We start from the raw sequence: 15,636 nt of genomic DNA, 5'->3' as shown, positions 1-15,636 counted from the left end.
TAAAGAGAGATCCCCATGTATGTGCCATAAATATTGCAAATGTTATTCCTTAAATATTCAAGAAAAGCAGAACTGAAATTTTCTGTTGCATACCAGATTTCATCTTTAATATTTGGCTTTCTCAAGTTCATATTGATCAAATATATTCTTTTTTGTCAGCAAATAGTCATGGTTAATAATGCATATCAATTTAAATGGTATTAAGTATTCACAATTAGAAGTCAGTGTAGAATGTAATTTAAATTTGATAGAATAATTACAATGAATGCCCCTAGAGTATAGAACAAGTATTTCCAAAAGTGCTTACATTCAATCCAGTTCTGCTGCTTTTGAACTTAATGGGAGTTTTAGCATTAGGATTAATGCAAACAGGCCTAGGTCAGAACTGATCCCTTTATAGAAAACTTTCTCTAAAGTGGCTATGCATATATCTGTATATCGCTGTCTGGATGTCAACTCATTGTTTTGTTGCTTTCTAGATACATTTACCATCTGATTTGGGAATGCTTTATAAAGTAAGACTTGGACTTCAGAGTTTGGAAAACAGCATATCCCAGTTGTCTTTTCATGACTTTAAAATGCAGAACACATCAACTCTGGATACCTTTAGTCTCACTATAAATAAAACTCTTCCTCTTTCTCTTAATGGAGACAGATGGATTGAATTCCCTGTAGAGTGGCCATTAAAAGAAGCACTTTCTGGTAAGTATAAATCTACATTAAGGTAGTAGAGTGGTCCAAGAGGTTAACTTGTCCTAATACTACAACTGAAACCTTTATCAAAACAGAAAATTTTATTGTCTTTATTTAATGATTCATAAAGTCTGAATAAGAATTTAAAATGTATGAGGGAAAAACCTGTCCACTCAGCTTAATTTCTGTACCATAAAGTGTGAAATGCAATATTCATTTGATTGCACACAAGCATTATTACAAGCTACACTGAATGGCATTAAGAAATATTCCTTTCTTGCAATATTGTAATATTGCAATATTGCAAGATTTTATATTCTCCTTTGTTTAGTTCTCAGCCACTCATATTTACTGACATTAACAACATGATTTTTCATAACTCATTTCCTATTAGGTGGTGTTTCTGTTTTCACATTTCAAGCAAAGATTCTTGATAAAATTAGCTCAAAATGACATATAAACATCATCTTTGTTATTACATTTATACCCAAATACTTGGCCAGAATAGGGCTTAACGGCTTTCACCTCCCATACTCAAGTTTGAAACAAGGCGGAGCTTCAGATTAATATACATGCATGAGTGTGTCCCTTGCAAAGACTGATCACAGTTACATGTGGATATATTTACAGGTACAAGTATATGCACACAGAAACAGTAAGAGAATGATGCGGTGTGGGTGACAAATAGACAGCTAGGCTGGAACCCTGAAGACCTTGGTTCAGGCTCTCAATTTGCTGCTAATTTCTTTTCTTGAAAAAAAAATAATCACTTCCTTGTTCTTTGTTCTTTTTTTTTTTTTTTTTTTTTGGTGATAAATTTTCCTTCTTTGAGAGCTTTGAGATACTTTGAGATCTTGAGGTTACCAAATAAGAAATAGTTATTATATTACCCATGTGTTTATGTAAGGAAGCAAACAACAAAACTCTTATCTTGTATTCATTTGTTTCCATGCATGTTTTAGAATTCTTCAAGGACGGATTTGTAACTACATTTTGTAATCACAGCAAACAAAAGAACTAGGACACTGTGAAACATGTTCCCCCAAATCTTTGCCACTGCATGTCTAAGAGAGCTTTAAGCAGGTGCCACAGCAGGTGGCACACGTGGAGTTCAGTGTGATCCTGAACGCACAAAGTTACTTGCAATTTATTGTGCAAAACAGCTTTGCTTCTCCATCAGCTTTTTAAGTCTAATTTATTTTCTCCTTAGTTTTCTTCTTCTCAGCTAAAAGCAAAATCAGTATTGTGTTAATTGGAATGGAGAGCAGCTGATCATAATCACCTTAACCAAAAGATGTTTGCTGTTAAATTTCAGATATAGCTCAGCATTGTATCATTTATAAAGTACCTTAGTATTTCATCTCTTAGTTGTTTTTCTTTTGATCTTGCACTTGGCATTGTGATGAACCATATACCAATGGCTAATTGGTACCATCAAAATACAGCTAATAAAATACAGTGCAGACCCCAGAGGTCCGATTGTGTACCAACCAATGTGTGCCTTTGGGTGTATTAACAGGGAGAGGCCTCCAACTGTGTATATACATAATCAGTTTCTCTTCACAATACCTTCCTCTGAGATGCTTACACCTCAGGGGTCCCCAGGGATGAATCAGTGCTCTTTCTCTCACACACAGGGTTGTATAGAAGGTAATTTTTGCATTGCTGTAGCTTTAAAGGCAAGACAATGAAATAGTGAAAAGGTTAAATAAAAATATATTATTCTACTTTCAAATATCTAATTATTTCCACCAAAGTTAAAATAGAGAAAATAAAATAGAGCCACACTGATATTATGAAAACATAAGAATTTTATAAAATTAATTGAATTATAAAATTCATACATGTATTATACTTACTGTGACACTTCTTTAAAGATATTTCCCTTCATATTTCTCCTCTCCAATCTATTCAAAACTCTACAGAGATAAAAGTTTCTTTGCCCACACCTATGATGGTATGACACCACTACCATCACACACACAAAGACCACCATTTAAGCATTTCAGCCCTCTTCCCTTACTTGCATTAGTCTGCTTCAATTGCTACTCTTTGTGCAATGTGCTCTGCCTAGTCTGCCTATTGTATAACCCAAAGTTCATTCAACTCAAACTATAATTGACTTAATTGACTACTGCGTGTAAGGGTCACAAGCATGCATTAGGCCTCACCTGGGACCTCCATCCACTCACCTTGTGCCCATGGGCTCCTGCGCTCTGTTTAAAATCAGTCCTGGGCCTTCAATCCCTTCCTGAGCTACACTGTAGGTGTGCTTGTCTCTAGGCTTGTCTCTAGCACGGTCTCCCGGATGGACTTTGGATCTATGTTATAGCCTTGCTTCCAGTCCGATCTCTAGTCCCCATCTCTCTCTGCTCCTGACTGAGCTCCCTGGATGGACCTCAGCCCTGGTTCATTACTTGCCATATATCTGAGACTGTCGATGAACCCTGTTACCAGCACCTTGCTCTGCCACCTATAGCCAGATGCTGCAGGACTGTACCCTGGCTAGTGAGGGCATTGCTTCCCCTCAGCTTCCAGCTTGTCCCCCTTGCAAACCTGTCCTACTCTTCCTTCTCCCTGACGTAGTGATTCTTGAAACAAGTTTCCAAATATAGTCTTTTCACTCCTATTTTGGGCTAGTCAGGGTTCACTTCTCAATTTTGAGATTTTGGACACTGTGGCAAAACAGAGGTCAAGTAAAATAAAAAGAGGTCTAGTAGCAAGTCAGAGGTAGCGCCAAAAAGAGAACTGCTCAGATTTCTTTGTTCTGTGTAGTGACCTACTCTTTGGATTGCATTGGTTCACTTACCAAATATATAGTTTCCTTCCTTATTCTTCATGTTGGTTTTAACACAATCCACTCACTGTATCCCATACAATCCATGTATTTCTTTTTAATTACATCTTACCATGCTATTATTGGTGGCCATAGGTCAGCTCTTGCTTTCCATTTTAAACCTAGTTGTATCCTCTATTACTTAGGCCCCTTGGATTTAGAAGTATCAGAATATTCCTGCCTTAGAGGTTAGCCAGTTGGGAAATACCTAACTATTCCATTAAGTTCATCTTTATAGCACTCAGATTTCTTTCCATGCACGTGCTCCACTTCAATAGGCATGGAACATGAGTCTGCTACCTCTTTCCTATTGCTGATGCTGGGGAAATGAGACATGGCCCGTAAAAGTTGGTTATTATACTGAACTCAGTATTTTAAATGATCAATAGATCTGAAAGGTGACAAAAACAGCCTGTTACCTGCTTTACCTGGACTTTGTCTTGACTTTTGAAGGACGTGGGTGATCTCTTTACGCCAGCAGTCTAGTTTGGAATAGGTGGCTCACTGATCTAAGCTTTGACCCACATCCTACAGAAGCCTTCTGCAAGGTCAGGATTCATCCCTTTCTACTAAGGTGTTTATAGGAATAAAAAAAAGAGATGATAGGTAGATGATTAAAAGATGTAAATATTAAGAACTTGCACATTATTTGGTTCTATGAGTAAAATGTAAATGCATTTACTTTTATTGTTCAGATATTGTCACCTTGTCTTCAACTAAAAATGCATAAATCACAAACTGCACAGATTCATGAGTTGCCACTTCAGCTGAGGTAGACTTGTCTTGCTGGTCTCCCTCTGTAGTCAGTGGATACACCTCATTAGAGTGATGTTCAAACCAGCAACTTAACTTAGGTGCTGTGAATCACATGCAGGAAGCTTCTGTCTCTGTCTCTCAGATAATAAAGTCTGAGGGATTTATCTCTCTAATGTTAATCTTTTTGAACATCAACAAGTCAGTGATGAACCTGAGACATTAAAATTTTATCCATTATGTATTTGCTCTTAATAAAAAAGGTAAATCATTGTGATAATTTTTCCATAACATGAAACTGTTACAAATGGTATGAAACAGGCCTATTTTTCTCAGATTTAATATGAATTTGTGAACACTACCAGTGAAAAAAGTTGGAAACAATTTGAATTTTACTGTCACTGTCAAAAGATTTTGTTTAATTCCACCTAACTGTACATTGTACATTATCAAATAGTTGTGAAAGGTGGCATGACAATAACAAGATGTCTCTTTTTGATATTGCAGTGGTTACATATCATATAACAGTATTTTCTAGAAATATTCTGACTGAGAGAAATGTAGTGCATATGACTGCATGTATATATGGCACTCATGGTGACACAGGGGACAGATCACTTCTCTGGTCTTTGGAGAATGTCCAGCAGGGAGAGGACAATGAGGTACTTTTTCTTAAAACAATTTAACATATATCCTTTAATCCTTATATCCTTGTACTTCATATACTTTTTTTTCCAAATCTTCCTATATGCTTCATCTAATATAATTTAAGAGTGTAATACTAAATAATTTTATTTCAGTCATTTGTAGTTACCATGGATGCTGTTGAACTGGGAGAACTGGACAAAATTATTCTTTTAATCAGCAGTAAAGCAGGTAAAGTACTTTTGCTAACTCTCTGAAGAAGCCACACAACTAGTCTTCTGTTAAAGGCAATGCAATCACTGCCAAAGTTAAATCTTGTTTAATTTTCTTTGACTTTTTTGTTAAAAGGTTATAAAATATAAATATTTTATAAAGAAGATGCCAATTTTGACACATTATAACTCTTGGCTCTAAAGACTGTATCATTATTGCATCGAGAAAGGAAAATATTTTTTTCCATACAAAAAAAGAAAAACAGAAAATTAAGACTAGTGATTGTATTCCACTATTAGGATGTGAGTTAGGAGAATAATTACAACTCATGTAAGGAACTGGTAGTGTTCAATTTTCAGTCCGTGATTCAGTTATTTTTATTGTTTCCCCCAGCTGTTCTGTTTTCTCACTGTAAGATTTTGGGGGGGGATTTTAGCCCTATCATACAAATGACAGTTTTACCACTGAATTCTGTTAAAACAGTCCTAACTTGAACTTCTCCTTGACTTCTCTGTACAACGGCTATCGTGCTACCCAGGAAGATTCTAAAGATTAATTATCTGTAAAGTCTTTTGATGTCCTGTAATGAAATTTGCTATATAATTGCAGATTGTTACATACTATGTAGTACAGTTGACCATTTGTAGATATTTTTCTAGGAAAACAAAGCTTATGTTTGCACTTTTTGCGCTTTGTGTCTTTCTTATCTGCCTGTTTTCTCCTCATAATAAATTTTCAAACTCAATACTTAATTTCAACCAAATTTGAAAAATATGTATAAATGTCAAAGACGTATATATACCTTAAGGTTTCCTGAAATCAGCAGCTGAGTAGAAGGGAGTGACCCAGGCTAGTGCCCCCTCATCAAGGGAAGAAGGAGATCTCATTAGTTATACGTACCATGTAGCAGCAGCTGTCTGGGCAGTAAGTCTGCAGGAACTGTTTGGCTAATCAACACATTTCTTACCACAGCATGGTCTCAGCCTCGGTCACTGGGGGATTTCAGAGTGGATGTGGTACTGAGTTACAGCTCGTACAGCGGAGAAGGGAAGCAAAGGGACAAACCTGTCATTCTGCTGCTGGGGAGCAATGCGTACAGCTCACTAGTTTTGTTTTTTGTGGTATCAGTAATCATTTAACTGTGACCATCTGCATGACCAGCAGTCATTGGCTATGTCAATTAGCATGTTGCCAAAGGGCACCAGAGACAGCACAGAAGGCAAGATTTTTTTCCAGTAAGGTTTGAAAACATCATTCAGATAGCAGGAACTTCAGGGCATATTGGCTTTGTGTATGCTACGAAGAGAAGACTGTATGGATATATAACGTTACATTTCTTCCAATGGGATTATTTATTGATTGTTTATTGCCTTGGTTGGACTGAGACTTTGAACCAAAAATCTCAAAACACAACAACTCCTTAAGGTATTGTGTGAAATGCACCCTGCAGGACCAGTCAGCCCAGGAAGAACGTTGCTGTAAAGCATTTATGCCACTTCCAGTATCTGAGCTGACTTCAAGTGGCTCTTCTCTCACTACATCCATGGTTTGAGATCCATTCCTGAAGCTTCTGGCTCTCTTTGTGCATTGTTTGGGCAGGTCACAAGTGTAAAAGGATGCCCTGAATTCCTCCCCCAGAGCTTGACTTTATTAGCTTAGACTCTCATTGGTGTAATTAGAGAGAGACAGATTCCAACAGTGGATGATAGTAGGAGGCATTGCAGTACAGTTCACTGAACAAATGGGCAAGTAAAATAAGAGGGGCAAAAAGAATAGTCTTCACATCTATCTAGTGGAAAAAGATTCAGGACTGTATTACAGACCACATGTAGCTGGAGTCCCCAGCACAAGATTCAAAAGAAAGTATAACTCAGCAAGCAGTGTCTCGTACAGAAGTATACATTAGGTTGTTAAACATCCTTCACACCTATCACTCAGTCAAATCTTTGTGCTGCATGTGGAATGGAGCCTTAGCTGCAACCCTCTCATCAACCAGTCACTGAGGAGGAAGTACTAGATACATAATTCTGCTCTTCCTCCTCAAAATGTGCCTACCTGAGCCATGCTGAATCTGATATATGTGCCTGTCCAAGGATGGCAAAGGACATCACTGCTTTTCATTACTAAGAGTAAGGAAGTTTTTATTCCTAAATTTCTAACTAGGAATTTAAAATAGGAATAAAATAAGAAATGCTATAATGATGCCAAGATTTTAAAGTCAATTGTTGTTATACATCAGTGGATTAATGAATGATTCTTTAATATGATAGAAATAATATCATTCTTTCATCATCAGATTTTACCTAATTCCTGGATATGCAGTGCAACATTTTCACTATACTTTATTTACTTGTTTGTAGACTGCAAACTGGATGTTAAAAAACTGCATTTAAAGGAAGCTCTAAAAGTTGATCCTATCTATGTCTTTGAAGTGAATGAGTAAGTATCATACGTAAAGCTAGTCACTTGATTGTACAATTGTTGAAAACATTGAGCAGGTGCTGGATTAAAATGACTTTGTCACAAAGTGAATTATTCAATTATTTTTTAAAAAATATATCTTTAAATGTCCAATATAAATTCATAGGATTTTTTTTAACATCTAGTTCAGTTAGCATCAAAATATTTGTTTTGTTTTGCAGAGTATTTTCTGTGGATGCAAATAACCCTAAAATACAGAAGGAAATACCAGTATCTTTTGTTATTAAAGGAGACAAAGGGAAGATTGGCATAGATAACAATTTGTATAAAGAAGGAAGTCAAGCAGGAAATCTGACAGAGTATACTATTAGAGTATATACAGGTGACAAAAGGGGAGCAGGAACTGATGCTAATGTGCATATTATTTTATTTGGAAATGAAGACAAATCTGAGGTATTTCAGCTCTCTCAGTCACTGGAGCATCAAGATCCCTTTGAAAGAGGAAAGGTGAGGACATAGATTTTATGGGATGTGTCCATTTCTGGGTTGGGAATATATACACTATTTATGGGCAAGATGTTTCTGAAACTTCGGGCATTTTTCTAGTTTCCCACATAATTAAAAGATATATCTCAAGTATCTCAGTGTTTGGCCTTTTCACCAGAGTAACCAAGGAACATTTTATCTCCATTTTATCTAATTGACACTGTTGCTCTCCTTCTCTGTCTCAAACACATTTCCATACTGCATCTGCTTGTCCACCTAGGTATGTGATTCCTTGATCTTGATTTCAAAGTATTTATTTCTGTGTATGTGAATGTATGTGCAACATTTCTTGCTATTACACAAACTTTGAATATTATGCTTGTGTTGAAAATACACCAATCTGTTATAATCCACAATTTTATTCTGTCAGGGAAACTGATGCTATGAGCCGATAACCAGATGAAATGGAACCACAGGCACCAACTTGTTTTTGATCTCTATCATGCTTTAGGCTATTCAGAGATCCTTAGTTCAGATACAGATATTTGCATAAGAATGCTGATCCTCTCTATGATGTCCTAGTACCTCAGCAGAATGCTCTCCTGTTTTTAATAAACATATTCCTTTGGCAAAGGAATTGCTCCATTTGTTCGCCACCTGTGCAATGGAGTGTAATGATGGCTACCCTTATGTAGCAAGAAATAAATATATTTCCCATATCTTTCTCCTGTGGATTTCTTGAAAGGTAATGACTGAATAATTAAAACTCTAGTTAAGATATCCTCCTTATGAGACCTACCTCATTATCTCCAGCAGTACAATGCATCTCTTTCTTTGCAGTTGTCTTTCTTCAGCAAAGATGTCCTTCAATGTCTTCTAATAGATCTTTACTCATGTAGTGTCTGCCATATTGAGCAGGTTAAAGAAAACAGTTACTTATAGGCATACGGAGCAAGTAGGAGGGTGTCTTGCCTAGTACTATATATAGTGTTTGAGAGATTTAATGGTACATGCAGTAAAAACTTTCATCTTTTGCATATCATAAAAATAAGTTTTGGAAGTATTCTTTTATCAGTTGAAGAATATAAGATACTGAACAAAAATATTTTTCTGGTTATGAAAGCCAAGAATTGTTCTACTAAGTGATGGAAAGTGAATCATTTGTATTTAAATTGAAGTAGCCCTAGTAGGAGAGAGTCTATACCAGATATCTTCACTAAGGAAAATAAATCATATCAGCTGTCGGCTAACTATTCTGAAGTGATATCAGTTAGTCTCAAAACTTAGCTAAGCAAACGTACAAGTTTACAGATTTTGATATATTATTTTTAATAATTGTCCATATTTTAATTTTACAGGTTGATACATTCAAGATTATGACAAAAAAATTAGGAAGCCTACATTCAATTGAAATTGGTCATGATGGGAAAGGATTTGGTAAGTATGCACTTTTAAAAATCTTCTGCTTAAACATCTGCCTGATATTTGGAAAGGCTTTTAAAGTCATGCTACTGCTACAGCTAGCTGATACAAATCTGTATACCAATAAAGTTAGTTTAACTGTCCTTACTTACAGCACCTCTGGATCTATCACATTTCTCTTGAATTATCATGACATTTTTTGCTAACAGAGAAGAGATCCACTTAGTATATATCTCCAGAGGTATGCTACTTCAATCACTGCTCACCTAAAACTCTTATTAGATATGTTAAATTACATAGGATTGTATTTTCAAACTAAGAGATTTTGAACATTATTTAAGAAAATGAATCCTGGAAAAAATTGATTTGTTTGGAAACTAAGTTTGAAGGTAACAGCTAATTCTGGAGAATCAAAACTGGTTAATATACAACACCATAGTATTAATATGTAAATAGAAGGGTAGGTTTGGGACCTGCGTTAAAGCCTGCTGTAGCTTCCTCTAACACATATATGGCCCTCTTCTTGTGAAAACTAAACTGTGAGGAGAACACTGGTGTGCACCAGCTCCTACCCTGAGGTCAAGTTAGGATGTGGCTGTGGTACAAACACAGACAAGAAGCTGGAAACTGTTTCTTTGTTCAGTGTTTTACAAATAATGCCTAAGAAGTGATTCTTATCAAAAAAAAATAAGATGGTAGATTAGGGAATATAATATTTTAAGCTTACATTTAGTGATGTTATGAAAAGAAACAGAGATATACAAATATATAAATAGAATTTGCAGGCAAGGTCTGATTGTATTGAGATGTTCTTGTCAGACAGGTGAATTTTAGTTAACCACTCAGATAAGAAAGAGATAGGTTTAGTCAAATACCTCAAAGGTATAGCCAAATACCTCTAAGTTCATGTGCCATTATAAAGTGGCAAGGGTTTATCACATCTGAGAAAACCAAGCAAATTCTTCAAATGTCAAGTTCTGTGTAAGCAGAAGTTGAACAAGTTTTTTCTAACTACCATGTCATGTCCCACATATGATGTTTTGAACTGTCAAAAAAATACCAGTTGAAATACATATAATAAAAAAAATCCTCCTGATGACTTTCATCTTATTAGTGTTATCTGCTGTATATGCACGCAGTTCAGCTTAGAACAGATCTGGGAAGGGAACTCTACGCTGCAGATTTCTGGTGGTCCAGGAGATCCACGGAAGTCTGCAATGACCGAGATACAGATTGAACTTGTATTTCCTGGGTCCTGAACTATCGACAATATGATTATCTTTTCTCTCTGACCCTGATCAGCTTCCCATGGTTGTTAATACCGCCCTCCTACCACAGCAGGTGCATGTTGACCCATCTTATATCCAGGACTTGATTCCTCTAAATCTTGCTCTGAAATTGTCTCTGAATGTGTTCTGTCACGTCAGTTGTAATGCTCAGAGGCATCCTCAAATGTAACACCTGCTCTGTTTCCTCTGTTTTCTAATCTTTGCTTACTGACTCTAGATTTCTCCATGCCTAGAGCTCTCAGTGAGTGCTGCTGGAGTTTTATCAATAAAGGATAAAATGTTACATTATAAACTTTTCAGGAGAGCAAACAGGCCTTAATATTTATTTGTAAAGTGCTGTGTAAATTTGAGAGACTGTAAATTTTTATTGCTAATAATCTTGGCTTTGAGTTACAGAGATTTCATGAAAGGTCATATATTCCAAGTAGAGTCTATGATATATTAAACCATTCACAGGATTTCATTAAAGGAGTTCCAAAAGTACTTCACAATTTCAATAAATGGGTCTTGGGAATTGAAGATGAAAAATGTAGACACCTTTATAGCCTACTTTCTCTAGATAATTGTTTGAAAATGTTCATGAAAAGTGAGAAACATTGTTATGCCTTTAAATTGTATATATAAGTACAATTCACAAAATATTTTTGTATATTTTTAGTCTACTTAATACTTTGTCCAAGTATCTGAAAACCTTAATAATTGGTTACAGTGTAGGGTTTTATCTCTTACACATACAAAGAATACCAAAAGATTTTAAGACACAATATGTTATTAGTTATTAGTTTACTAGTTTTTGAATATTGCCATTAAATATTTCCATTGCCAAATGCAACTAGACATAAGCAAAAACATATTATTTACAGATAGTAAAATTCTATTTTAAAATCTTCATATTTTAATATTAAGTGAAAAAAATGTTATAGCACAAGAATGGAGGTATTTTTTCACATAGCAACATAGTTGACTGCAGGAGAATACTAAGTACATGCTTAAAAATAAGACAGACATGAGTTATGGCCTAAATAGGGGTGTCTGTCTGAATCACTACTGCCAGAGAAATGTGGGTATGAGAAACATTCAGGTTCACCGTTTGGTTTAACACAACTGTAAATGCATTAATTAAAAAGGAGTAATAGAAGTTCTGTTTTCCTATTGTTTAACGGCTTGGATTATCATTAAAGAAATTACATCTACTGATATATTCTACCTGTTTTTAATTGTTTGAGTGGACACTAAAGATGAAAGCACATTAGGGATACACGTTGAGTGTATTTCAGACTACAGAAAAAGGCAAAATAGTATTTCAAGAATGCATTCAATATTACCACGTACTCTGTTTCATTTATCTTACTACCTGTTCCTTTCAATGTGGAGAAATAAGTTAAGTTGCAATAAAAATCTGCTTTTATATTTTCTGTCAAAAACATCAAGGACCTTCTCTATAAAATAGGGGAATGTTGGTAGTAATTTGAATTATTTACATTTCAGTTTTATTATTGATATTGAATACACTTGAAAGTACTGAACTACTCAGGTTAGAAAATAAAATCAAAAATCTTTCTTGTGCTTTAGATGTGTTTTGATTATATTAAATTTGCTCTTTTTTTTCTTCTACAGCAAGTGGCTGGTTTCTGGAAAAAGTAGAAATCACAGATGCGTCTAATTCAGTGTATTGCTTTAACTGTAACAGGTTAGTAGATCAGTTCTTCATTTCTCTTTAGGTGCTGTTTTTTCATAGCAAGAATTAGTAGTAGTTTTTTCTGCACTGGTTTTCTAAAACAGTAAGAATTTTGTACCTGTACTATATTTCTATCAGTTCATTCCCAGTAACTTTTGAACTTGGTGGCCAAATTTAATCTAATTTGCCAGAAGAATATTCAGAGGCATATACTCTATTTTTTCCAAGTTATTGAAAAAGCAGTTTTCTTTAATTCTACTGTGCAAAAGTAACATTAAAATCATTCAGTTTCATTGTCTGTTTAACGACATATACAGCTTAATGGGGTAAAGGTAAAAGAAAGCTTTTTACAATGTAATATACAAGAGGATAATAATCTAAATTTAGAAGTTTATTTGGATAAAAAGCTGTTGGGGAAAGGGGCTCCTATTGTACAAAGACAACATCCACTTTAGTCCCTGTCAAACTGAATCAATACACTTCTCAGAAGCTGGAGATTAAACTGGAAGGTATATCTGGAGAGACTGTTCCTGACAGTATACAGCATACACTTCAAGCATTTCAGAGTAAACAGTAGGGGAAAAAAAAGGATCTTCATTTGTTTCTGGATTTAAAAAAAGATTTTTAATGCACTGGAGAATAGAGAAATATGAAAATGTATTACAAGTTTCCTGTACCTAGAAAGAGGGACATTGCCTGATGACCTGAAAACAGAAATGGTAGCCAAGTACATTTAATTTTATCCTTCCTCTAAACGTGACAGTTCATGGAAGCCATCTCCCAAACCTGAACGTAAACAAAGCAGTGATCCTTTTTTTTTTTTTTTTTTTTCTGGGGGTGGGGGAGATACTCAGCTGGATGCTTCAGTCTAAGTAATGAGCACATGAAGCCGTTGCCAACCTCAGCTAATGTTACAAGCTCACAGAATGCCAAGTCTGCAGATCTACTAAAATGTTTAGTGTCATTTAGTATATAAATATATACCTGTGCAAAGCTCTGAAGCACTGCACTAAAATCTGCATCCAAGCTCCATCAAGTTTCTTCTAAACGTATTCTCAGATGCTACCTAATCTTCTAAATACCTAAATTTTGGTTAGTGGGCATGAGCAAAAGTGCTTAGATCATACTGTCACTCAGTTGCTCAACCCATAATCCACAATGGGATTTTCAGTCAATATCCCTCCACCTGTTTTGCTTGTGTTCTCAGATCACTATGATCAGAGCAAAGATGTCAAAAATAGCTTGCAACAACCATTCTTCAAGTAATTTTTCCAATTTTATTTAAAGTCTTATGATAGACACATACTAGGATGTAAGAGATCCTACTTTGAACAAAGACTTGAATCACATCATGGCATTACCTGTGCTTTAGTACGAAAGGGGTATACTAAAGAGAGATTTTTTTCAGTCACTTCAGTTAAAACTGTTACATTTTTTAAAATTAAACTGAGAAAGTGGGGGCGTGACAGATACAGATTGATTGTATAGACTACTGACTAATGCATTTTACAGGAACTTTGGTGGGTTAGAGTCAGATCCTTACTCCAATGAATATATATTTATTCAAAAAGAAGAATTTCAGTAGGAGAGATTAAGAGGTCCACCTCCAGAATATTCAGAGACCCAGGTGCTGTGGTGCACTCCTGTGATTCAAGAAGCAATAAGTTCACAACCTTCTTTCAGCTCAAAGGGTTTTCGATCTCATAGCCTACTGGATAAATGGGGAATTAATTCATTCTCTCTCTTTTTTTTTTTTTAAGAAAACTCATTTAGTAGAAATACTATCTCTAAAAGATATTAATCACTGAAAAGCCTGGCAGGAGGTCAACATCCTCTACTAGCCTACTTAAATGCTTGTAGTCTGATTTAGACCTCACCTCTCTCTTTGGTTCTGGCTCTTCCTTGAGCTATTTTATAAGCTAGGATTAGTTGTGTTTCAGCCCGGAATCAGACACATCAGCCCATATCTCCTATGACGCCAATTCAGATGTTAGGTACACTAACACCGCACCAGCCAGGAATTCCTCCTGTGCTCGGTCCTTAGGAGACAGCTCTCCGGAGAGTGCCTGCTCCATCACATCAGGTAGCCTGGTGCTAGAGGCCTTTTAAGTCTCATTGGAAATAAATGTCATTGCCTCTACAGCACCAGTTATCACCAGTCTCACTGCAGGTGTGTTAGCTTTGGATTCAGACCTCCTTCCCATGTAGTCAACGGTAAAACCTCCATAGGCAAGAGCCTGTGGAAGAAGGGTTGGGCCATTACACGACTCTATTTTGTTGGCTAGCGAGGAGATGTGAGATATAACCAGTCCCTGGAATGGAGTTTAGGGATAATGACTTGCAAACACAGAATGCACTTCCTTAATCTGAAATGTCCTGATTTTATGCCACCCACTGAAATGATCTGCTGATCACTTATTCGTATATAACCTACAAATAAAATGTGTAAATTTAATAAATATATTTGCAAATGTAATTACTTTTAAAATTATGCATAAATAGATACTAAAAAAAATCATGTTTTGTTTTCAGAATAGTTACTGCTCCTGAATAAGTCAATGTTAAAACTTACCTAGAAATCCAAAGATGCAGAAGCAGGCCTTTCTTATTTTTCTGTTTGTTAAGTTTTATATACACTGTACCTATGACAAGCTTTTTTATTTTTCTCTCCAGGTGGCTTGCTGAAGACGAAAGTGATGGCCGCACTGTAGTGCAACTTTATCCATAGCTACTACTTTACTGATTCTTTCTGAACATGTTGCTTCTCCAAATTCATGCTGATTTGATTTACCTGTATTTTATAATTTTGAAGGTATTGTAATTATTGTGAAGGAATGTCAAAACAATGCATTAAAGACATCACAGTAAATTAAACATGTCTAATAAGAACACAGCATTCCAATTCTGTTAGAGATGCTCAACAAATTTGCATGACAAATTTAGAAAGCAGAAATTTAAATCAATAATATTTGCTCTGTAGATTTGATCTGAGCATTCATAAGAGTCAATGTACATAGTGTCATAAACATTTTTGCTTCAGTAATAATTTGTGGGTAAGTTATAATTAGCTCTAGGGTCAAATCTGTCAATATTAAATTGATAAATCTGTTTCAATTTCAAAATGTATTAAAATTTGTTTTTTCTCAAGATGATTTTCCAAAACAAGTGCACTCTACTATGTATTACTTCCTTTTTCTATG

General features: G+C 35.4%; 1 protein-coding gene across 1 annotated transcript in view; it reads left to right on the top strand.

The window, feature by feature from the left end:
• Positions 1-15,164, top strand: part of LOC134136626 (lipoxygenase homology domain-containing protein 1-like) — a 131,999-nt gene extending 116,835 nt beyond the window's left edge. The window contains exons 37-44 of the mRNA XM_062568542.1: positions 480-702; positions 4,790-4,944; positions 5,083-5,158; positions 7,501-7,579; positions 7,783-8,068; positions 9,406-9,484; positions 12,376-12,448; positions 15,110-15,164. Of these exons, the coding sequence (XP_062424526.1) occupies positions 480-702; positions 4,790-4,944; positions 5,083-5,158; positions 7,501-7,579; positions 7,783-8,068; positions 9,406-9,484; positions 12,376-12,448; positions 15,110-15,164 (1,026 nt within the window). The remainder of the gene's footprint in view (positions 1-479; positions 703-4,789; positions 4,945-5,082; positions 5,159-7,500; positions 7,580-7,782; positions 8,069-9,405; positions 9,485-12,375; positions 12,449-15,109) is intronic.
• The last annotated feature ends 472 nt before the right edge of the window (positions 15,165-15,636 follow it).

Source organism: Rhea pennata, chromosome 2, assembly GCF_028389875.1.
Source record: "Rhea pennata isolate bPtePen1 chromosome 2, bPtePen1.pri, whole genome shotgun sequence".
In the NCBI taxonomy this organism is placed as follows: Eukaryota; Metazoa; Chordata; class Aves; order Rheiformes; family Rheidae; genus Rhea; species Rhea pennata.
This window is presented reverse-complemented; position numbering and strand designations above follow the sequence as displayed.